Source organism: Thermobia domestica, chromosome 15 (assembly GCF_964235325.1).
Source record: "Thermobia domestica chromosome 15, izTheDome1.hap1.1, whole genome shotgun sequence".
In the NCBI taxonomy this organism is placed as follows: Eukaryota; Metazoa; Arthropoda; class Insecta; order Zygentoma; family Lepismatidae; genus Thermobia; species Thermobia domestica.
In genome coordinates this window covers 199150972-199176210 of record NC_137468.1, presented here as the reverse complement: position 1 = coordinate 199176210, position 25239 = coordinate 199150972, and the positions used below count along the sequence as shown (strand labels likewise).

General features: G+C 35.7%; 1 protein-coding gene across 1 annotated transcript in view; it reads right to left on the bottom strand.

The window, feature by feature from the left end:
• Positions 1 to 16474: 16474 nt before the first annotated feature.
• Positions 16475 to 25239, bottom strand: part of LOC145671796 (uncharacterized) — a 29035-nt gene continuing 20270 nt past the window's right edge. The window contains exon 2 of the mRNA XM_081741018.1: positions 16475 to 20424. Coding sequence (XP_081597144.1) covers positions 19134 to 20424 — 1291 coding nt within the window. The 3' untranslated portion in view covers positions 16475 to 19133. The remainder of the gene's footprint in view (positions 20425 to 25239) is intronic.

The window sequence follows — 25239 nt, the reverse complement described above, 5'->3', positions numbered from 1 at the left end:
AGAGAAGACTTCAAGCTGTCTAGTCTCGTGAGACGAGACACGAGAAATGTCTCGTCTCGTGGCAACACTAGAGCGGATGAGGCCCACAAAAAGGAGCTGTTATACAAAGTGGTAAAAATTACAGCTTTTAACCACTTTTGTTTGGTTATCAGCACAACACACAACACGACTACAATCTTCCAATCAGTGTTTCTTTCAGAAAAAATGTTCCTGGGAGGGTATATTTAGGATTCCGGGGGTACTGCTGGTATTATTCTATTATAGATGTATTATTTTGGTCTCCCCGTGGGGGGTACTCTTAGAGTTCCAGGGGGCAGCACCCCAAAAACATGTCTGGAAGAAACACTGCTTAAAACAACGACTACTTAGTTTCGACCACGGGCGCCCGAAGGGAGGGGGAAGGGGCCCGGCCGCCCTTGCTCACGAAAATATATGTGTATTATAGCAAACTACGTATATTAAATATCAGGCGTAATACAGCAATCAAGGAGATGACCCCCTTAAAAATTCTTCGGGCGCCAATGGTTTCCAGTAATGAATTATTACGCCAGGAATATTTGTCAATATCGTCGGTACAGTCGAAAGGCAAGCCTTCCCCACTTATTCTGAAATCCTTTTTTCAAAACCTCTGGCGCCACTTCAAAATATAAGAAGGCCCATGTGACTTTCTGATTTCAAAAATGACTTTGGTTCGAATAACATCATAAAACAATAAAACGAAACTAAATTTTATTGTCAAACCAGCATCCTTTCAAACTCAGTACAGGAAAAGGCCTACACGTTTCTGTCTTTGTTCGGAACGAGAAAACTCATGAACAATGGTTAGTTGCTGATGAAACTGGCATTAAGAGTACTTGTATTTCTATAAAGGATTTTTATACATTTATTTTTATACCACCAGCCCTCGGAATGAAATATTCTGAAACACTGATCGCAAAGAATGGTTTAACATTTTACTTGAATCTGGAACAGTATCACTAAATATTTAAACTTGAATCGGTTGGAAAATAGAAATGAAAGCTGTTTCTAAGAATCATTTAAAAAATAACTTTAGGTCTTCCTTGTTCTTTTAGGATAGTCCTCATTTGAAATAATAAACGCTGGTATACTTTCGAAGGCAATAATTTATTCCGAGTTAATAAATTTTTAAACAATTTCAAAAACTGTCTTTTCATTTTTGAGACATGAGACGATACGAGGCATTTCAAGAGACGTCTCGTCTCGTCTCGTGTCTCGTATCAAAGGTTTCTGCCTGGTCTCGTGGCAACACTAGTTGAAAGAAAGAAACTAATGAAATCTTTGGGTTTTACGTCCCACGATTATGCCGGTTCGGCTAAAGGAGACGGTGATGATCAGTAATGAATGAAATGGTGGAATGAACAAAGCGGGAGAACCCCGAGAAAACCCACGCACACGGTGTTTGTCTACCACAAAGTTCACTTGTCGGGGACTGGGATCGAACCCGGACCCCAAGCACCAAAGTTGAACGCTCTACCACTGAGCCGCCGCGGCCCCAAGAAAGAAACAAATATGTAAAAATACATATATGAGTACACACACACGGATAAAGTAGTCATACATGTATTTTAATCTTCTGACTACATAACCCCGACTAATTTAAGATTGCAAGAAAGTAATTATTAAGAAGAAATATAAACATATAGAAACGTATTTTGAAAGGGAAAAAAGCAAACCGTACCAGCCGTGATATGAATCTGGGTTGCCCACTCAACAAGCAGACATCTTACCGAATTATCTGCGGCAGAACTTGCAATTTGTGGTTTTGAAGCTTTATTTATACTGTGTGTGTTACGTAACGACGCTACGGAATTTCATTACTAGTGCGACCACCTCATTCAAGACCCTTTTTGTAAATTGTTTGAGGAAAAGAGAGTGATTTCGTAAATCAACAAAACGGATCTTGTATATAGAGGGTGTAACTAAAAGGTACGACAAAACTTCATGGGTGGATTCCTTATTGGTAGACAAGCAAAATCGTTCCGATGACCATATGTCGGGAAATGCATCGTTCCAGAATTACGGCCTTTGAGCCGACTACTGGTGTGAAATAGTCACATTCTGGTCGCTCCTTAATGTGTCTCAATTTAAACGTCAATATATCAAACTCTGATTAAGATAGTAAGGTAATTTTATTAGCAACGTGTTCTGCAAAAATTAAGCTTTCCGCTGATATGCATTTTATGAGTGTATCCCCAAGGAATGCCATCTCCAAAATGCTGATGCAAAAATCAAACAAAAACAAGTAATTACCGTTCCATGTCCACCGTGGTACTCCCACATATACATAAAATACACAGGGTGAGTCAAAAGTCCTTGGACACCTGTATAAGTGAAAATCGACGGGAAAAGTAAAAAGTAATGATGGGAACAGAGGTTTGATGAGGGGCCGCAACTTTTGAAGTGTATGTCATCTTGAAATCCGCCATTTTGGATTCACGTCATTTTTTTTAAATGGGAAGAGGGTGTATGACCCATCAAATAACACTAGCTTGAGCTCAGAAATTTAGTGGTGTAATTTGTTTTTCCTATCTAGTACAGTTTAGAAGTTATTAATGTTCAAAAGTGGGAAATTACCTTGATACTGAATGCTACAACACATGTTCTACGTGTTGTCCATTTCGTGCAATGCACAACTGTAGTAACTGCAACCACTCTGACTGGAGTCTCACACGGAGAAGATGTCTCCTGAAGTTTAGTTACAGGCTTGTTGGATGCGTTCCTCCAGGTGTCTCAAATCACGGATTGTCTCAGCTTACACTATCTGCTTAAGATATCCCCATAGATAAAAATCAAGGGGCATTAAGTCAGGGGATCTGGGCAGCCACTCCACGGGACCACGGCGACCAATTCACTTCCGTGGCAGTTGTTCATCCAACCATTGACGGACACCAAGTCTATAGTGTGGAGGGGTTCCATCGTGCTGAAAATAAGATGGGAAAATGCCGTCAGCGTTCAGTGTGGCAGGGAACACAAAGTCCTGCAACAGAATCAGATACTGTGGTGCAGTTAAGGTGTTGTAACTGAAAAATGGCCCAATGATGCGGGTGTCCCATATGCCACACCAAACCATCACCTTTGCTGTACTATGTTCTCGACTCGGGTCAACCCAGATCGGATTTGCGTCACACCAGTGTCGACAATTATGTCGATTAACCTCCCCGTTCAAAGTGAGATACGCCTCGTCACTGAACAGTATGCCCTTGACAAACGCAGGATCCAGTTCGTGTTGTTCAGTAGCCCACATGCAGAACTCCAACCGGCGATCAGGGTCATCCTCGTTCAGTTTATGTTGCATGTGCAGTTTGTAAGGATGCCACTGATTGGTGTGCAATATCCTGATAACGGAGGATTGGCTTATTGGACATGCTAGGGACACACGACGGGTACTTCGTGTAGGACTTTTCACAAACGACGCAACAACCGCCGTTGCAGTTTCGTCATTGGTGGCAGTCTTTGGTCGCCCACTACGTGCCCTATCTTGAACAGAGCCCGTCTTTCGGAATTTGGTGATCACGTGAGCCACCGTGCTGTGCGATACCAGTTCTCTGTCTGAGTGCCGTCGGTTGTAGTCAGCTGCTATTGTTCGGTAGCTGCGTTCCACTGATATAAGGATGATTTCGATCTTCTGTTCACGTGTCAGACCTATTTTAGATCACCTGAAACAGAGAGAACTGGGTTAGTATCAAGGTAATTTCCCAGTTTTGAACATTAATATTTTCTAAACTGTACAAGATAGAAAAAACAAATTACACCACTAAATTTCTGAGATCAAGCTAGTGTTATTTGATGTGACATACACTTTCCCATTTAAAACAAGACTTGAATCCAAAATGGCGGATTTCGAGATGGCGGCCATGAATGACATACACTCCAAAAGTTGCAGCCCTTCATCAAACCTCTTTTCCCATCATCACTTTTTACTTTTCCCGTCGATTTTAAAACTTATGCAGGTGTCCAAGACTTTTGACTCACCCTATATATATAGGCGGAAAGTATCGTCCTTTAGAAATATATAGATATCAAAAATATCTTCCTAGGTTAATTAGGGTCTGAGTTATTGAGGTTTAAATTGAGTCACATTAAGGAGCGACCAGAATATGACTATTTCCACCATTAGGCGGCTCAATGGCCGTAACTCTGTAATGATACATTTCCCGACATATGGTCATATGAATGATTTTGCTTGTCTACCCATAAGGAATCCACCTCTGAAATTTTGCCGTACCTCTCGTTACACCCTGTATATATGTGTGTTGGTGCAACAATAAGTTCCCAAGAATATAGATTAATTCATTTTTGATTTTAATCTATACAACAAATGCTTTTTATGATAGCAAGGAGCCTGCGAGTTAAAGATGGTTAAAGACCGTAAATAAAATTGAAGATCTGAATTGCAGAACATCCGAAGTCCACCGGAGTACTTTTTTGTTTTTAGAAGAAAGACAAGAAGATTATACTTGGAATGCTATGCTGTTTAGCTGAAATTATTTTGATTTTTTTTTAAAGTTTTGACTTGGACTTACGTATTATGCAAGTGAATAGCTCTGAAACATAGATGCTAACATAAAAAACAGAAAACAAAAAATACGAAGAAAAAGAGTGGACTTGGAATGTTTTGTAATTCAGGTTTTCAATTCAAACTTCAAATGGAACTGGGGTAACTCGCAGACAATGGCTGACTTAACACTTTGATAATAGCGGGTTTAATGGCTGGTTTGAGAACACAATTGATATGGCCTCTGTAGCTAAGTAGACTCCCACCATTCCCCCTCAATATTGGGTAAGGAAATGAAAAACTTTTTTAGAATTTGATTGTTGATTCCAGTATATTTCAAGCATCACTTCTCGGAATCTGGGCCTGTGATATGTCGATATATCGCTATCATCGATATCTCTATTATCATATATCAACATTCGATATCGCAAATATATGGACATGAATATAATCATTCTAAATTTTCGATATCGATATTCGGGGAGTGGGGATGCGAGGTATAAAGGTCCCTTAAGACTTGCGATGGATGAAGGAATTAAACTTACTTTTTGCAAGATTGTTTTCTAATCATATCTTTATTACCAAACATTGCAATGTAAATACATCCACTTGCAAATTTGCAATATTATATGATGTAATTTCTTAGGCGCCAGAACTTTTTTGTTCCCTGAAGAAAGAAACAAAAAATCACGTGGAAAAGCAAGTACTTCGAACTTTGAACTAGAATTTACCGTAAGAAAGTTTTTTGTTTCTCTTCCTTGGAGATTTCCATCCCTTTTGGCCTTTGGGACCGCTAATTGACAAAAGGTGCACACATGATCGCTATATGCATTTATGCTCTGAGGCAGAGTCAGAGATTTAGAAAAGGAAACGACTTTTTAATAATAATAATAATAATAATAATAATAATAATAATTATTATTATTATTATAACAATGGGGTTTACAACTAGGGTCTTGCCTCTTTATCTTGCATGGGAAGGCCGCAAGTCTGCTACGTCACTGGTGTCCCCTATTCTGTGTTTATCTCTTTTTTGTTTCGTGTAGATATTTGTTTTTGTGCTGTTAGGCTTTTATATGAAACTTTTATATTATGTAACTTTTTCTTTTTATGAGTTTCTTTTTCTTGGTGGGGCGGGGGGAAAGAGAGAAATGCTTTCTTCTGATATCTGTTTCTTACCATTCATCTTGTTTGAACTGCTTAAGTAAGTCATTTTGTAACTTTTGATGTCATCCAACTCCATCACAATAATAAAATTGCCATTCTTAACAATTTATTTTATTCCCTTATTTGCAGTTTGCCACACTGATATATTTGTGACAAAATTGAGGTTTTGTCCAACGCCTTTCGAATTCGCAACCAACCCAACCTCCGAGCGTTTTGGGTTGCCTGCTATTGCAGGAAAAGGAGAATTGCAGGTGGTAATGCACTTTTGGAGTCGTGTATACAATAATTAATTTAATTTAAGAGTTGGCTACTGCAAAGTATATCATTATTTTCTGTTTAGTGAAGAATTTTATATCTGATACCAGCCTTTGGCTAGCTGGGCGCTCCGCCCCAGGCCCCCCGATTTTCTCGGCCTACGACCTCGCATTTCTTATCTATCGGCCTTTGCATCAACATTGAATTTCGTGAACTTGCTCCTTATATTTCCTGAATTTGCCTATCCGGGGCTTCGCCCCTACACACTGCCTTTGCTCGGCCTATGGCCTTCCACCTCTTGAACCCACAATTCTATTGTTTCTTTTCCTATTTTCAACTATCTAAAAGATAAGATTTTGTATCCCAAGAAAACGCCCATTTAAATAGCATGGGAATTTTTTCATCCCCCTTTAGACCCCTAAAAAATTAAAAATATTCACTTTTGGCAATTTTCCTGTCGGTTAGTCCCGGAAGGCTCGTCAATCTACAACCTTACAGGCACTCATTAAGGAGAGAGGGTGGATTAGCATTTGGACGTCTAATCAGGTCCTGTGGTCTATGACGAGAATTTGGCTTTATAACTCGTCATTCTAAATTATCTAAATTCTGTAACAATTTTATCCTTTCGGCCATAATTATATTTTTTTTTGGCAAATAAAAACTAAACCTGATTATATTAAAGAAGTTAATGGAATGAATTTGATCATGAAAAAGAAATGTTAAAATACGTATGCAGTACGAAGATAATTATAAAATGTATAGATAAATAGTATAACCACGTAATAGAAATGCTAGATTGAGACTAAATTACCGGCTTAGATATATATGAACTTGAATGAGATTTGTTGAGGAAAGACAATATACGTTTATAGACTAGTGTCCAATTTTATAAAGTTGCTATTGTTATAGTACAGACGTGCAAAGACTTGATTTTATTCGCACGTATGGAGAAGTCGCTTTAGTTCTTCGGAAAAGAATGGTTATTTTAAGCACAAACAATTATTATTTTTGGAGCTGTTATCAATTACCCTCCATTTGAATGTGTATCGCACGTTTCAGGGGAAAAATCTTCATTTTTTTAATAAAGTCCTCTTCTATATTTTTTTTATGATATCATCGCGTAACGATGTTTTGTTAACAGCTCATATGGGAAGGTACCGAATTATGAATATAAGGGAATAGGAATTCTAGGATTTATTGTAGGAGTCACTCAATTCCTATGAGTGTCAGTAAAGATCAGCGCTTACTGCAAAACTCGAGCTATGGGTATAGCGAGTCTGTTGTGCTTATTGACTTTAGAGGTCAACACACTAATTTATTTTTTTTATCGGACTCAACTTTGTGCTGTGAGGTTGGGGAGAAACGTCAAACTTACAGTACTAAGAGGTACATTTGAAATATGAAATTTCACTTTGTAACGAAAAAAAAAGAAAATAAATTTAATAGAAATGTCTAATAATAGTATAGTATGTAGATACTAATAAAAATTTAGATAAATAATGTCACATTTATCAAATACAAATATTAGTGATCGTATATATATATTTAGATAATTTTAGCTAATGAATATCATGTTTAAAGGATGTTTATTGAGTATTGTTTATGTCATTTGAAGTCATTATATTCGTTATATCCATATATCTTGATAATAATTTTCATACAGTTTTAATAAAGATACAATCTTTTCATTCTTGTTATATAGAACTTTAGTCAATTAAAAGTATTTATGATAGCATATTTTACTTATATTAACATAGTTGATTGGCGCCGAAATATATTTATATGTTAGATAGTTAATAGTTTAGCGTTATGAAACCAATAACGATGTTTGTCTACAACATTTATGCTATTACTATGTTATAGTTTAGGTATGAAATATAATGTTTTTCAGGCGATTTGTTTTTCTTGTCCATTTATATCTTAAGTTGTGTGTATTGTTTTAGGTTTCGATGAATCTATAAATCTTCATCAGTTCGAATGACATACGTTAGGCCGTACGTATATGTCGTTTAAAAAAATAAAGAAAGAAATACGTTTTGCTTGTTACACTTTGAAAACGAGTAGACATATATTCTTATATTAACAAAATCTTTATTTTTCTTCAGTAGTCGATAATTTGATAATTTTTATCAATATTATACAATTTTTACTGTTAAAGATATACTTGTAGTTTGCATTTTTGATTTTTATACAAATGTTACGGTCGTTATTAAAGATTTTATGAAAAAAAAAATATATGTGGTTTATTGAAAAAAAAGGTGAATAGGAATGCCTCAAAATATTTCGTTTTAATGACCATTGAAGTATTGTCGATTTAGATGTTTCGTTTCTTTGAAACTTATATATTTTAATTTCATTAGGTCATTATTTAGTCATGTATTAAAAAATAAAATGAATATTAAGCATCAGTTTTTAATGAATCAAAACATTTTATTATGTATTAGTAGTATTATTGCGTATATATGTTTGATTATTATTTGTACGTATATTCTTGATATAACTTTTAGTCTATAATAAATGTCACTTAATACAAATTATGCAAAAAGAATAAGAAGTGAAGTAAAGTAATATTAATGATCAGGGACGAGAAAAAAATATTAATAGGAAAATTTAGTTGAATTTCGTATGGATTATCATTTCATTTAATTTTCTATTTTTAGTAGATTTCTTTTATTGGATAAAGGGAACCCGAAACCAAGATTGAAAAAATAATCATAAAGAAAAAAGGTAACGGAGATTTTTAAGGAAATATTTTCAATTATTATTATTATTATTATTATTAACATAAAAGGAAAATGGGAATAAAATTAATTATTTGATAACCGCTTAATGTCTATTATCCAAATGATAGTACGTTATAGAGGTTCTCTTTCAGAGTACAACCTGGCCAGAGACATGGGAATATGAATCTCTAGGTTTCAGCCATAATATAGGAAACAGAGGATTTCTTTTTGGAGCAATCAACGTGGCCCACAGTCAGTGAGGTTTCAGCTGTTTTTAAGATATTTTATTAATGTGAAAGTTTTTTTTATATAACGTTATGGGTTAAAAAAAAAAGAATTGAAGAATAAGTAAATAAAATGGAATAAGCGAGGAATCATTACAAGTCAGTTAACGAAATGACAGCATATTAATTGATTGATGATAGTAAGAACATTTAATTAGTGTCGAAAATTTAAAATTTAAGTTTTTCAGCATTTTTTAACGATTATTTGATCTAGCAGAAGTAACATAGTCATGTGTTTTAAATCAATGTCAGTAGCCGAGATTTATGATTTGTATAACAGCAATAAAGGAAGAAAATGAATGTTTTTATGGAAAGGAGAAAGTTAAGAAAGATCATATAATGCAAACAGGCAGATAATCAATAACAGATATTCATGAATGGGTTAAAAGGAATATTGTGTATATACTCCGTTGACAATGCATGTCCGGGACCAATGTGTTGTGGAATGGTTAATGGTTTTAGACTATGCTCAGATAGCAGTAGCAAGTAAATGTCTTTGTGAAGACAGTGAATTCCGAGGTAGATGTTGTGCCCTCGATGTAGTTAGACGAATTCCGAGGTGGACGTTGTGCCCTCGATGTTATTGTATGTACTAATGGTATAAAGGTTTTAAGACAAAAGTATTTGTTGAAAATAATATTTTCTGGATACACATATGAATGATGTAGATGTTCATGAAGCCTTGTGTAGATGCTGTTGAATAATTTAAAATAATTGTCTTCCAGATTAATCTCGAAGTAACTAGATCACATGACAATAAAAATGAAGTTATGCTGTAATCTGAAATGATCAGTAATTTTTGGAATTTTTATGAGTTTCATTGAATCTAGTTAATAATTGAAGTATTTGAAGGTGAATAAACTTGAAATTGGAAATAGACACCTGTTCGATAAAATGCTCATGATGACTCTTGTTTCAATTATATTGGTTGTTTGAAATAATAGTTAAATGAGAAAAAGTTTTTCTGTTTTGTGCGATGTATTATATGAAATTTGTTTTGGTTATTTAATGTAAAATTTTGCTATTCTCGTAAAGTAATGCACAAATCTTGCGATTCCGTTCCGTTTCCGATCCGAAAAAGAGATACTTATAACCGTCCGTTTACGGATAAGTTTTGTGAATTCTAAAAGCATTTAATTTTTTTCGTTAATTATGTGATCCAACAAGGTTATTTATATACATGTCGTAGTACTTTGTAATATTATTGTAAACTTTGTCATTGTTATCATCTTGAAAATTTGAAGAATGGGTAAATCATGAAAAATTATACACAGAAATACTAAGAAATAAGGATTCAAAAAAGAAAAGAAGACATATAAATATATATATAAAAGAAAAGGAAATCATATAAAAGATAGGACATTTTACACAGAAGAACAATTGATATACATAAAAGTGGCTTAAAAAAAGAAAAAGTGACTTTAAATGTAAGTGCCATAAAATGCAGGTGAAAAGACCAGCTGGCTAAGTGAATAGATAAAAAAAAAGTAATGGATAAGGCATGCAATAATAGTGAATGATGGCATCAATGGTATTTTATAAAAGGTGCTAACAAACTAACTAACTCTATGGCCTATGGAAACCGGAGGTTGAATGCCGCGTTCACAAAAGCTCTCCACTGACTTCTATCCTTAGCTAACTGCATCCAGTTTTTACTTTGTATTCCTATCTCTGCGAGATTCATCTTAGTATTGTCCTCCCATCTGCGCATAGGTGTTCCTAATGGTCGCTTTCCGATTGGTCTTCCAGTCAAGACTTTGAAAGCGTTTCTACTTTCTTCCATTCTAGCTACATGACCTGCCCACCTAAGCCTCCTAGACTTGACGATCCTAACAATGTTGAGTGAGCCGTATAATTTATGTTGTTCCTTGTTATGAAGTTTCCAATATTCCCCATTTCCGTTCCTTTTGGGTCCGAACATTAGTCTCAGGATCTTGTTCTCAAATACACTGTCTATGTTCTTCCCTCAGAGTAAGCGACCATGTTCCGCAACCATACAGAACAACAGGATGATTATCGTTTTGTATATTTTAAGTTTAATATTTCTCGACAGAATTCGCGACGACAAGAGATTTTGAATCGAATAGTAACACAAATTCCATGCTTTTAGTCGACATTTAATTTCTCTGTGAATATGATTTTCGTCTGTTAATATTGATCCTAGATATTTGAAAGTATTCACTTTATTAAAAGTATTATTTAATATTTTAACGCATCCACAATTTGGCGTATTACGGTCCCGACACATTTCCATGTATTTAGTTTTCTCTGCATTTACTTCTAAACCCATGTCCCTGCAAGCGTTTAATAAGATCTCTCGATTTCTTTCTGTTGTTCTCCTATCATCCTCTATTAAATTTACAGCATCAGCATATGCTATAACCTGGTGAATACCGTTCAAGTCTAGGCCCAGGTTGCTATCTTTGATTTTCCTTATAGCGTCTTCCAGAACAAAGTTAAATAATAACAACGACAACGCATCTCCTTGTTTCAGGCCATTTTCGACGTGAAAGTTCGTGGACAAAAACTTTCCTACCCGGACTTAACTTTGGGATTCATTTAAACATATCTTAATTAATCTAATTAGCTTTCTCGGTATTCGAAGTTCTGTAGGAATGATGTATAATGTTTCTTTCCTAACCGAGTCGTACGCCTTTCTAAAATCAATAAATAGTTGATGTACGAGGTATTGTATTCTCACTTTTTTTCGAGTATCTGGCGAATGGTAAATATTTGGTCGATAGTTGATCGATTTCGTCTAAATCCGCACTAATAATCTCCAATAATTTCATCTGCGTAGGGGGTCAATCTTGCTAATAGACTATTTGAAACGATTTTATAAGATGGTGACAGAAGAGAAATGCCTCAATAATTATTACAGTCAGATTTGTCGCCTTTGTTATGAATTGGAACAAGGATTGATTCTTTCCACTCTTGTGGCAATTCTTTCTCGTTCCAGATAAGAAGAATGAGTTTGTGTATCTTGTTCCACAATTTTCACCACCAGCTAAAATAAACTTAGCCGGAATTTCATCTACACCCGGAGATTTCTGTTTCTTTAATGTGTTTATAGCTGTTTCTACTTCTATTCGGTTGGGTTCTGGAATATACGGTTCTGCGGTGTGTATCTCTTTTTCTCCACGCACATTAGTTTTTGGCTGCGTGTTCAGAAAATCGTCAAAGAAATCTTTCCATCTATTTAAGGTGCTATCCGTATCAGTGAGAACTGTACCGTGAGCTTTCTTTAATATATAAGCACGAGGTTGATAGCCTTTCCTAAATTCGCTGATCCCCTTATACATGTCCCCGATGTTTTTACTTTTACTATTTTCTTCAAGTTCCTTAATTTTAGCTTTCAAAAAATCGCGTTTCCTTGTTCTGAAAGTTTTGGAAGTTTCCCGCCTGATATCTGCGAAATTTTGTGTAGTTATTTCATTCGGATTTTGTAACCAGCGTAATTTTCCTGTTTTCTCTGCTAGTTTAATGCATTCCTGGTCGAACCATAGTTTGTTCCTACGTATTTCCGCGTGTCCCAATTTTTCTTCTGCTGAAATTTGAATGCTATCTCTAAGTTTAATCCAAGTATTCTGAACACTACTGCACTCGGAATCTACGAAAAACTGAGAATCTATGGGAAACTTCAACCTGGTATTTCTCTCTTACCTGGCTCTCTTCTAATTTCTTTAAATTAAATCTCTCCGTTTTCGGTAGAATATTACCTTTATTCAACGATAATCCCTCTCGTACTATGGCTGCTACCAGGTAGTGATCAGTGTCACAATCAGCCCCTCTAAACGACCGGACATCAATTATGCTAGATTGCCTTCTTCTATCTAATAAACGTAATCAATTTGATTATGTGTTTTCCCGTTTGGTGATGTCCAAGTGTATTTATGAACGTCGCGATGTTTGAATTTTGTACTCTTCACGATTAGGATTTTGGATGTTGCAAATTTCACGAGTCTAACACCGTTGTCATTACTTTCCTATTGCAGGCTTTCGTTACCCATAATCGGGTTGAAAATATCCTCTCGTGCTGCCTTAGCATTGAAATACCCCAATAGAATTTTCATATTGTATCGCTGGAGTAGGTCAAATGTCCGATCTACTTCTTCGTAAAAACTGGCTTTTGTGTCGTCATCCTTATCTTCAGTTGGGGCTTTACATTTAAAACAATAATATCACACCATCGTCCCTTAAGAGTAATAAAAGAAAGTCTGTCAGTAACAAATTCAACCCGTTTAATTGCTAGTAATATTCGTTTGTGAACGAGAAACCCTGTTCCTGACTGGTGATTTTTATTTCCTTCCCCGTAAAAGAACGTAAAATTTCCGGAATTCACTGATCCATTTCCTTTCCACCTAACTTCCTGAACCCCTACTAGGTCCATCCTGTATTTTTTTAACTCACCCGTAACGGATTTTAACGCGCCTGCCCTTGCAAAGAGAATAATTTTGCTCACATATACGTATATATCTATATATATATATTTTCAGTGCTTCGAATTCATCATTATTTTTGAAAAGTGTTGCAGTGGCGTATCTTCTAACAAGCTAGTGTTGGAAGTGTTGTATCCCAATCTTCATCAACGTTATTGAAGTGAACTATATACAGGGTGTGCTCAAATTCATGGACATCCAATAACGGTCCAGGATCCTTTGAGAATATCGCCAGTTCAATATTGCTAATTCTCTGTGGACGCCATTTGCTATCGACAGCGGGACGCTCATCGAAGCAAGAAAATTAAAACTTTTATTTTATAGAGTTTTCCAACTAATCTTAGAAAAAGGACACTAGTTGGCAACAGTGAATTCAGTCTAATTGCGAATCCCGATTTGGAGAAGACAAAATTGTTTATTTCTTTATGTGTAGTGCCTAGAACAATATCTCTTTTTTCGAAAAGTTGCTGAGAGAAATTTTCTACTTCAGTTCTCATGAGAACGAAAAATAGCAAGTCACCCCAAGTGTCTAAGTGACATCTAAACTAATTTGTGATTGGACAATTTTTGGCCATCAACCAATAGTGAGTGGTTGCTAGTGTTATATTCAGTGAGTGTTTGCTAGTCACGTGACCAGAAGAAGCGCAGGTTAGTCTGGCGAGAAACAGTGAACCCCCTATCGCGGGAGGCAAAATCGGGCGAAAGAAGTCGGACGACAGACTGAAACCTCCACAGCGGAGAGGTAGTGTAGAGAGCAGCCCGACAAACTAATAGTGGACAATGAAGTCAAATGCTTTAACCGAACGACAGGTTACGACGAACATTATTTTGGTAGTTCTTGAATATAAATCGTTTGTGATTGTACAAAGAGGAAAGCATCTCTCTTGGTCATCAGGCAGAAGACACTCGTCAGTGGTCTTAAAGTGCAGAGAATTTTTGTTGCGAGGATACCGAGTCGTCAGAGAACCATTTCATCATACTTCTCGACACGACACGTTTTTCTGTGGAATTTAACGTGGATTTTCAATTGTGTTAAGATCTAAAACCATTTTAAATAGCCAGCACGCCTACTACGGATTTATTAAAAGAAAAAAAGTAAAAAAAGTAAGATTCACTATACGCATTATTTTGCGAATAAGCCACTTGCGCCGAGAGTTGAATTTACAAATTTTGGTTTAATCGATCTTTAAGTAAAAGAAAAAAAGTTTAGTTAGAACAACATAATTTATTTTCAAGGTTCTCACGGCCGAATAATTAGTTCTTGTAAAATGTCAAGTGTATTTCTTATTGTGTTCTGATGTGTATGTTAGGTTACTTGTCTAAAGCAGAAATATGTAATTCAGATAATTTTGAAGCTGAAATATGATCATTTAAATGTATGTTACTGACGTAATCATTAAGCTTTCAACTTGACAATCCTTCATACCGCGAGGACGTAGGTTTTGGTACGTGCTTTCTGATAATTTGCAGGAGCAGTGAGCTATCCCTCGCAGCAAGTCTAAAAGGTAAAAGGAGGACTTATAGTGTTAATAATCACACACAGATAGTTCGAAAACGACCAACCACGTTCCGTACCAACTTTTACTCAAATCCTCCCAAAGCATGTTATGTATCTCGGTGGAGGAAGATGATTGGGAGACTTACAATGTATATTGGTTATTGAGTACATGGATAAATAGGAGCGAACTTCCAAACCAGCTATAACAACCCTTTGCCGTAGGAAAACTTCGTATGTATTTAGGATCGTCTGTGTATGAAGTGGAAGAGTTAGAGTCAAACAGTAGCAAAGGTAAAGTTCGTGCTCCAGTTTCAGAAGAATATTTGCGCTATCTCTGTGTTTTATCATTTCCATTTTAAACCGAGTAGTAACGTTACGGCTATAGTTTTGTGTTTGACAACGGAACGCTCAATATATCAAGCTGGAAATTCAGTGAAATACCGCTTTTTTTTTCTACATTATGCACTCATAATATGATTTACAATGATGAACACAGATGGCAAGAAAACAGTGAAAGTGACTTGGACAACGTCATTTCACGCGGGAGAAGTGTGCCAAATCAGGTGCTTCATATTCTGTAATTTGTAGTGTGGTGATTGTACAGACGAATGCTGGTCCAAAGTGCAGTGAACAGAGAACCACGTTTAAAATATACAAAGCATTAAAAACGAACTTACGGATAGTGCTATTAGTATTAGTTAGTTGCTGGAATATGACTGTTAGTGATGAGTGAATCATAGCTGAGTGATCCGGAAAGGAACAGTGAAATGCCTTTTCACGATCAATTCTCTATATAGAGGAATGACCGCAAGACCAGAGGGGGCCGAGTGTTAGTATGTACTACAATAAATGGAGCAGCAGAGGCAGAATGATCTCGTACGTGAGCGTGAAATCATTTGAGCCGGGGTAAGTCTGTGCAAAAACACAAACTTCAACCAGTGTTTCTGCAGACCACATAGAAACAGTCATCGAAGTTTACTTGAAACATGGCACGATATACTTTCAAATATTGTCACAAGGTAATAAAGTTGTTCATTTTGGTGACTATAACTTGGGCTTAGAATGGATCGACAGTAAACATGGGATAGCATCAAACACAATTGAGACCCTTTCGTCGACTATTCTATTCAGGGACTCGATTTGGGTTAGTACAATATGTATTAAGCGCGTAAAAATAACACCTTAGATTATGTCCTCTCTACTTTTTCGACAGAATGTATCATCTCATATAAAAAGTTACATCTCTTAGACCACGAATCTCTAGAAGTGACCTACCGCATACTCTATCATAATCAACCCGAAAAGACAGCAACCCAACTCAAAAGCAAAGCTTCTACCTGAATGGGGGAAAAAACTTGCGGTTAAATTTGTCCGCGGCCACTTTTACTAGAAAGAACAATGTACGTGGCACTGGATCCCTTTGCCGATGTTCGCAGAACAGTAGAAGATTTTGCACTATACATAAAATAAAAACGATGGAATTTCCAACATGGCACGTCAAAGAGACTCGAGATACATTCCAAAATAAGAAAAAGACTTGGGAACTGTGGCGTATATTTCCAAATGAATATATATATATATATATATATATATATATATATATATATATATATAAAGTTTTCTAAGACATCACACGAAAAAGTTATTGAGATGTAAATACCTACTATATTTAAAAAAATCAGACACTAGCATCAACAACACAAAACAACAATGGTTTCTTATCAGATGTTGGTCTAAACTTCTAGCATATATCCTCTGGTGTACAATGTTCTATCAAGTGCTGATAATTAGGAAAAAAACAAATTTTAATGAATAGTTTTGTAAGAAATTCTAAAATGCACAATGAACGTACGTCCCTTTTTAATTCATCTCATTTATCTATATAAGTCCTACAGAGGATGAGTTACTCTTATTTTCTCTCCGGCGTCAAAGAGCCGCTCGCACGGACAATACAAACTAGACCTTTGTGCGTTCGACAGCATCTGTTATTTCTTTTCCACTTTTGCTCATTTTTAATAGATGTTTCAGGGGAAGCTGTTTTCCCTCTTCTTGGGAAACACTCCGTGTCTCTCATTTTTAAATCTGGATTGAAAGATCACATGTCATCCTAAAGCAACATCTCACTTCTCTCAGACACATCGATCGTCTGCGAGAAAATTATCAAAGACAGAGTTTTCAAATGTACCTCTCCGTATCTTAAAACAGCTCAACATGGTTTATGCTATAGCTCTTGCCTAACTAATCTCATTAATATATTTAATCACGCTGTACATTGTGTTTCCAACAATGCAAAACTTGACGCCGTCTATCTTGGTTTATCTAGTGCCTTCAATTCCATTAACCATTCTAATCTAACTTACAAAATTTCCAATACATTTTGTGTTCATGGGCCACTCATATCATTGTTGAATTGAGAGTCGTCTTGATAAGATCGATTTCTAATCCTGACATGCAGGGAAGCGTAATTCAAACACTTTTATTGATATTGAACATGAATGACTCGACTAGCAGCTTCAACTCGAATTTTAAGAGAATGCTCTTATTTCCAGAAAACTGCAAAGAAAAGAGGATCCCGAGCTGCTTCAAAGCGAGATGGATAATTTTTCTTTCTGGTGTAACACATGGCTTCTAAAAGTTCATCCCGATAAGAGTAAATAACATCAGCCGTAAAGAAAAATATTTACATACTTCTTAAAACATAATCGATTTGGCTATCTCAAGAGTCAATACTCGTAAGGATCTCAGAGTTACTTTTGACACAAAACGAACTTTCACAGAACATACAAAGACTTTCACTAAGCATTCAATGCGTCTTCTAAGACCTCTGAACAGATTAACATAATTACCGAACATCTTATACCTAACAAATTCCTACAGAGCAATAATTTTACAAAAACTAAAACAAACTTACTTCAGCTACTGTAAATAATTGTTCTTATCAATTACATGTTATTATTATTATAGTTATCTTGATTACTTTTACTATTATTAGTGCATTATGCTATCATCTCTTAGATTTGTGAACTTCGACAAAATATCTTGCCATACTCTTGGCACGTACAAAGTTTGTCATCTGTATGTTAACATTTGTCTTAAGGAACGTGATATTGAGGCATTTTGTCGCACTTTTGACAAGTAAAATATTTCGCACTTGTATGTGTTACTATTTTTGTAACCTGACTACATCCTCTCATGTACAAGCATGATATTTTAGTAAATCGCGTCCCATATCTTTTAATGTGTTTCCACTAACAAAATATGGAATTCAAGCAAACGATTTTCACACTTTTGCACACCAATTTTTTACGTGTATGCGATAACATGTCTCTCTGAGAATAAACGTCGACCAAATCATTCTTCGCTATTTTGACACGCTGAATCCTACACATCTGTATTAATCAACTTGCCAAATATTAATTTCAATGAAATCCACCCTACTCATTTAGAACGAGTTTGTTTCTTCATTCCAGTAGTAATGTTTCCCCTGTGTATTTTAACATATGCGTTGCAAAATATGAACTTCGTATTCACCTTCTTTTCACGTGGGTGCTGCCGCATCTGACATTTTTATCTGTATGGTAAATTGTCTTGCAATTTTTGAAGGTAGAGCAAATACTATTCCACACTCATAGCATGTGTGAAATTTTCCATTTATGTATATTAAAATTTCTGTTGCCAAGTTTAAATGCCAATCAAATTCATCGTACGACAAAAGTTTTGCACCTGTGTAGTTAAATGTTCTGCCAACCTTGAATGCAAACTTAATCCCTTTCCACATTCTCGGCTTCTAGGAATATTGTCAAATGAGTGTAACAAGATGCGTAGCCGAACTAGAACGCCGACTAAATCAATTTCCACTTTCATTGGGGTGAGATTTCCGTACTGTGTGGATTAACTTGTGGTTAGACAAAACTGAAAGTACCGTAAACCATTTTTAAAAAACTGACGTTTTCTGCTGTGTGGATTAACCTGTCTTTTGCCAAGCTGGAATGTTGACTAGGGGGCGCGGTGGCTCATTGGTAGAGCGTTCACCTCCGGTGCTTGGGGTCCCTGGTTCGACCACAGCTCGCGCCGTGTAGACTTTGTGGTGGACAAACACCGTGCTCGTGGGTATTCTTGGGGTTCTCCCTTTTCCTCAAACTATTTTCATTCCACCATTTCACTCATCTCTCATCACCGTCTCCTTTAGCCTAACCGGCATAATCATGGAACGTAAAACTTAAAGATTTCATTTTCATTTTTGAATGTTGACTAAATCCCTATCCGCACTCTTGGCATATGTGAGGTTTTTCTTCCTGTGTGAATTATCATATGTTTAGCCAAATTTGAACGTACTATAAATCCTTTTCCACAGTTATCACATGTGTAACGCTTTTCTCCTGTGTGGATTAACATGTGCATAGCCAGACTTGAACGTACACTAAATCTCCTTCCACACTGTTGGCATGTGTAAGATTTTTCTCCATTATGGATCACCATGTGAGCTTTTAAGGATGAACGTTGAATAAATCCCTTTCCACAATCTTGACATTTGTGAGGTTTTGCTCCTGTGTGGATTAACATGTGTTTAGCCAAACTTGAACGTACTTTAAATCCTTTTCCACACCCTTCGCACGTGAGTCGTTTTTCTCCTGTGTGGATTAACAAGTGTGTAGCCAAGGCTGAACGTAAACTAAACGTCTTTCCACAATTTTGGCACGTGTGGCGCTTTTCTCCTGTGTGTATTAACGTGTGTGTAGCCAGACTTGAACGTAAACTAAATCCGTGTCCACACTCCTGGCATGTGTGAGGTTTTTCTCCTGTGTGGATTAACATGTGACTTGATAAGTGCGAACGCTGCCTAAATCCTTTGCCACACTCTAGGCATGTGTGAGGTTTTTCTCCTGAGTGCATTAACATGTGACTTGACAAGTGCGAACGGTGACCAAATCCCTTTCCACACTCTTGGCATGTGTGAGGTTTTGCTCCTGTGTGGATTGACATGTGTCTTGATAAGTGTGAACGGTAACTAAATCCTTTTCCACACTCTTGGCATTTGTGAGGTTTTGCTCCTGTGTGGATTAACATGTGTGTAGTCAGACTTGAAAGTGCACTAAATCGTTGTCCACACTCATGGCATGTGTGAGGTTTTTCTCCTGTGTGGATTAACATGTGTCTTGATAAGTGCGAACGGTAACCAAATCCTTTTCCACACTCTTGGCATGTGTGAGGTTTTTTTCCTGTTTGGATTAACATGTGTGTAGCCAAACTGGAACATACGCTATATGCCTTACCACACTGTTCGTACAGGTGTGACTTCTCAGCTGTACGTATGGACTTGCGACTTGACGAAATTAAACTTTGGGTATTGCGTTTATCAGTGTTTCGGTACGTATGATGCTTTTCACTTTTATGTGCTACCGTATTACTTGACAAACGTGACCGAATAATTCCTCTGCCCAACTGCTTCCTAATATCAGATTTCTCATCTGAATAAGAAATGGCTTCCTTTAATATAATACACGTATTCACTTGTCTGTCAAGATCATATTCGTTGTAGCGCCTGTAACAAGTTCAATAAATAAGGAAACGTAAATTGAGTTAGTAAGTAACAACCAAAAATGAAATCATACAGTATATTTCATTACAAAATAACGTTTATTTTTGTTCTGTTACATGAAATATTGTAGAAACATGTAACCAAGAACTATCGAGGTGTTTCCATATTTCTCTAATCTCGAAATAAAAGTGTGTAATTTGCTTTATTATATCAAATTGTTCAATTATATATATATATATATATATATATATATATATATATATACAATACATATATATATACACACACGATATCAGAGGTAAGTGCATACCAACGTATACATATGTTGTGCTATGGAATAAATATTCATTATTATCAGTGAAATTAGAGATCCATTATCACTAAAATATTTATAAATCATTAATTTTTGTGTCACAAAATCTAGCAATCGCAATAACTTGTTGCAATCGCCGCTACAAAAAAAAAAAAAAAAAAAAAAAAAAAAAAAAAAAGACAAAGAAACAAAGGAAAGGTATAACAAGTTTTATAATATTGCACAAAATATGTCATTTGAATCAGTTCACCAATCTCTACGTGTGTTTTTAATATAATCTGATTCTTTGAGACAGTAAACATTAATACATAATACAATCGTTGCGTCTATTGATATATAGCTAAGCGGTTACATTTGATACATACTTAAGTCCTCTTATTAAGTAAATAATTTTGAGAGGTGGCGAGTATCCAATTTCTTGTAATTTTAATGTTTATTTGAAATACGTGACATTATGATTCCAGGAGTCCACGTTAAGGTAGTGTGAACAAGCATTAGCACCTTCGGCAGCCTTAGATTATTACTAGTGCTATTGTCCTTTTCTACTCAAAAACAGAAAAAAAATAGATTTTAAATTTCTAATAACCTGGCGTAATTCCATTCGGAGAAATCAAAATTCTATAGTCGATTTGGAAACCTGCTATTACTTTTTTTAAACAATGCCTGGGAGGGATACCGTCATCGTGAAGCACTTGAGTCATTATTGTTTTTTACATTAAAAGTTAAAATGGCGTTTAAAGATAAATGCTACACGATGAATAGCAAAAAATGCAAGAAATGTGTTATGCATGACGTTAGATAAGAAAGGAAGCTGAGCTGTGTGAAATAAAATATTTAATATGTTGAGTGTCTATATTTAAGTGGCATTTTATCATGTAACGTTCATTCAAATGATTATCATAAGGACGGGAGGAGGATTAAATTTTTAGTGAAAAATTGTATTTTGACGAGACTCTCTCTTTAGAGAGAGGATAGTTTCATACTTGCTTTTTTACTTTTGGAAAACTGTCGCGTGCACCAGTGTTTTGGGAAATACAATACTGAAGAGGGAGAAGATTAACAATCTGCATATCGTTGAATAAGAACAAGAGATACGTAAATCCATTTTTGAAGGTTTACAAGCCAGTAGACAAAAACATTGTTTTCTTATAAAAATGTGAATTTAATAGAATGGTAATTGAGCTACATTACAGCAGACGATCGACAAGAAGAACAAAAGGCGTTACGTTCCGTTTACACTAAGTTGGGCTTTCAAAATTGTGTCCAAACATGAAGAAAATGAAAACAGATTTTTTGAAGTTACGTTCCTCTGGTTTTCATACGACGATAATATATCTCAGTAAACAAGCTAGACATCTAGCTGATCTGGCATTAGCTGCGGAAATGAGTAAATCGATTGAAATTAGATTTTACACTGCAGTTAGCCAGACATGCATCTTAGCTAGAAAACTTCTTCCTTCCCTTTTTCGCTACTGTCAGTAGAATGAAGATCCTACGAGTAAGAGAACAGATTTAAATTTTAGGCGAAAAGCAACGTATCTGACGAGTGGATTATGGTAGAGAGGTGGAGTTTGTCATATAAAATCTCTACTCAATACCTGTGAGGAAGTGATCAACTCCCTACGACTTTAAACGGGTAATTTCCGTAATTTTTTATATATAAATTTAACATATGATATAAAATTAATATGTAATGTATAGAACTCTATCATGTATTATCTGATGCAGATAAGTGATCACAATTTTGCTAGCATACAAGAAATTTTAAGAAAACTACATTTTCAAGCGGATGTTGTAAAATTACCATGAAAGTCCATGTAAATTCAAATCAACTTATAGATTTATATATACGTTTTAACACATGCAACGGAGGTTCTAGTATGCGACTTAAGAATTAACTAATGGGAAGCAAAGCTTCTTCATAATTTCTTTTTCAAATAACGCCTTTATAGTTTTCAAACGTACTTCTTTACTTATATGGAGCATTCTACTTCATGGGAAAAACATCAGAAAATCACTACTTCTTCCTTCGGAATTCACATTAACATTACATGTTTCATTTCCGCGTTACTACAATACAATATTCAAAGAAGACGGCTATGGGTACTCTACACTAAATATGTCTACGTAGTTTTAAGGGCATTATACATAATATATCTTCTTTAAACACAATCTTGACGGAATAAAAATTATATAATACTATACGCCTAATATTATCATGGACAATGCACATTTATAAACCATATCAAAATCAAAACTACAAAAGTAATTTATACTTAACTACTAAAAAAAGGAATAAATATGACATGTGATAACTTATTCACAAGGAAACTAGCTGAATATGTTAGGGCTAAAGGTATTAATTTGGTTGCGACAATAAAGCAAATCGAAGAGAGCTTACTAAAGGTTGTGCATCCTCAAAAATCAAAGACCTGCATCACTATAATGTTTACTGCGATCAGAGAGGTAGTAATTTAACTGTCTACAAATGTAAGCGAAACAAAAGTGTTTGTGTTTTGAGTTCCATGTACAAGTCCGGGTCAATTTTCATGGCACCAAAAATGACCCGAAATTATAACATATTACAATGAAAGTTTGCTGCAGACATCGTGGACAAAATGGTGAAGAAAAACACTGTGAGATGTGCGTGTAGATGATGATTAATGTACGTTATCTTCAAAGTGGTGGATTTAGCATGTTTGAATTCCTGGATAATCAAAGAAGTTATCGGAAAAAAATCAATAGGGACAATATCTCCAACGTTTGGCCGAAGAGTTGATGATCACTGTCGCTGATGACAGTTACAATGTATCTCAAGACTAGGAAGTTCCTTCCACACGCATGCGAAAATGTCAAGTAGGATTATGTAAAACAACAAAAAAGCTGGGATATGTTTCAAATGCCAAAAGTATGTTTGTGGAATGTATGCTGCAGAGATCTGAAAGCGAGTTATCTGCAGGAAGTGTAAGTGACTTGGTAATGATTTAATCCTAGGAAGATATTTTAGAAAGATATGATACGAGATGCTATTTTAAACTAAACATTTAATATCTAAGAGTTGAGAATAACCTTTGATTACTTTTTCATTATTTTAAAATTGGAGTATCAAACATTTTATTCATAAATATTTTTAATACTACGTATTGATGCACGTAATGTTTATAAATAAAAATAATAAAATGAATAATATGCTTCCTAGGATTACTTGTAGATGCGACTCATGGAGAATGTCAATAAAAACTGTAATCCTGTAACAAGATGGTTCCTGTCACCACGGCATTGCGCATCCTCAAGTTGTGGATCGAGAAGGCCCCTAGATATAGAGGTTAGCTGCGAATATACTGAATAACCAGTCGCGGACAGCCGACTAGGAGTGGTCCTCCAAATTGGGGGTTTAGATAAGGCTAACAACCTCATCCTGTAAAATAAAGCACTTGTTCAGAAGTATTCACAAAAGCCTCAGAAAAGGACTGATAACTTGGCACGACCTCAGCATAACAAAATGGACATGAGATTTGGAACATGGAATATTAAATGTCTTTATAGGACAAGCGCGTTAAAATCCGTAACGAGTGAGTTTGAGAAATAAAGGATGGACCTAGTAGGAGTTCAGGAAGTTAGGTGGGAAGGAAATGGATCTGTGAATAACGGAAACTTAACGTTCTCTTACGGGGAAGGATATAAAAATCACCAGTTAGGAACAGGGTGTTTCGTTCACAAACGAATATTATCAGCAACTAAACGGGTTGAATTTGTTACTGACAGACTTTCTTTCATTACTCTTAATGGACGCTGGTATGATATTATTGCTTTAAATGTACATGCCTCAACAGAAGATAAGGATGACGATATAAAAGATAGTTTTTACGAAGAAGTGGAACGGATATTTGATCAACTCCCGCGATACCATATGAAAATTCTATTAGGAGATTTCAATGCGAAGGTAGGACGAGAGAATATTTTCAAACCGATTATAAGGAACGAAATTCGGCATAAGGAAAGTAATGACAACGGTGTTAGACTCGTGAATTTTCCAATATCCAAAATCCTAATCGTGAAGAGTACAAAATTCCCACATCGCGACGTTCATAATACACTTGGACATCACCAGACGGAAAAACACACAATCAAATTGATCACGTTTTAGTAGATAGCAGAAGGCAATCTAGCATAATTGATGTCCAGTCGTTTAGAGGGACTGATTGTGACACTGATCACTACCTGGTAGCAGCCATAATACGAGAGAGACTATTGTTGAATAAAGGTAATATTCATTGTTCGAAAACTGAGAGACTTAATTTAAAGAAATTAGAAGACCTAGGTAAGAGAGAAATACCAGATTGAAGTTTCGAATAGATTCTCGGCTTTAGAAGATTCGGAGTGCACTAGTGTTGAGGATACGTGGATTGAAATTAGAGATAGCATTAAAATTTCAGCAAAAGAAACATTGGGACACACGGAAATACGTAGGAACAAACTATGGTTTGACGAGGAATGCATTAAAC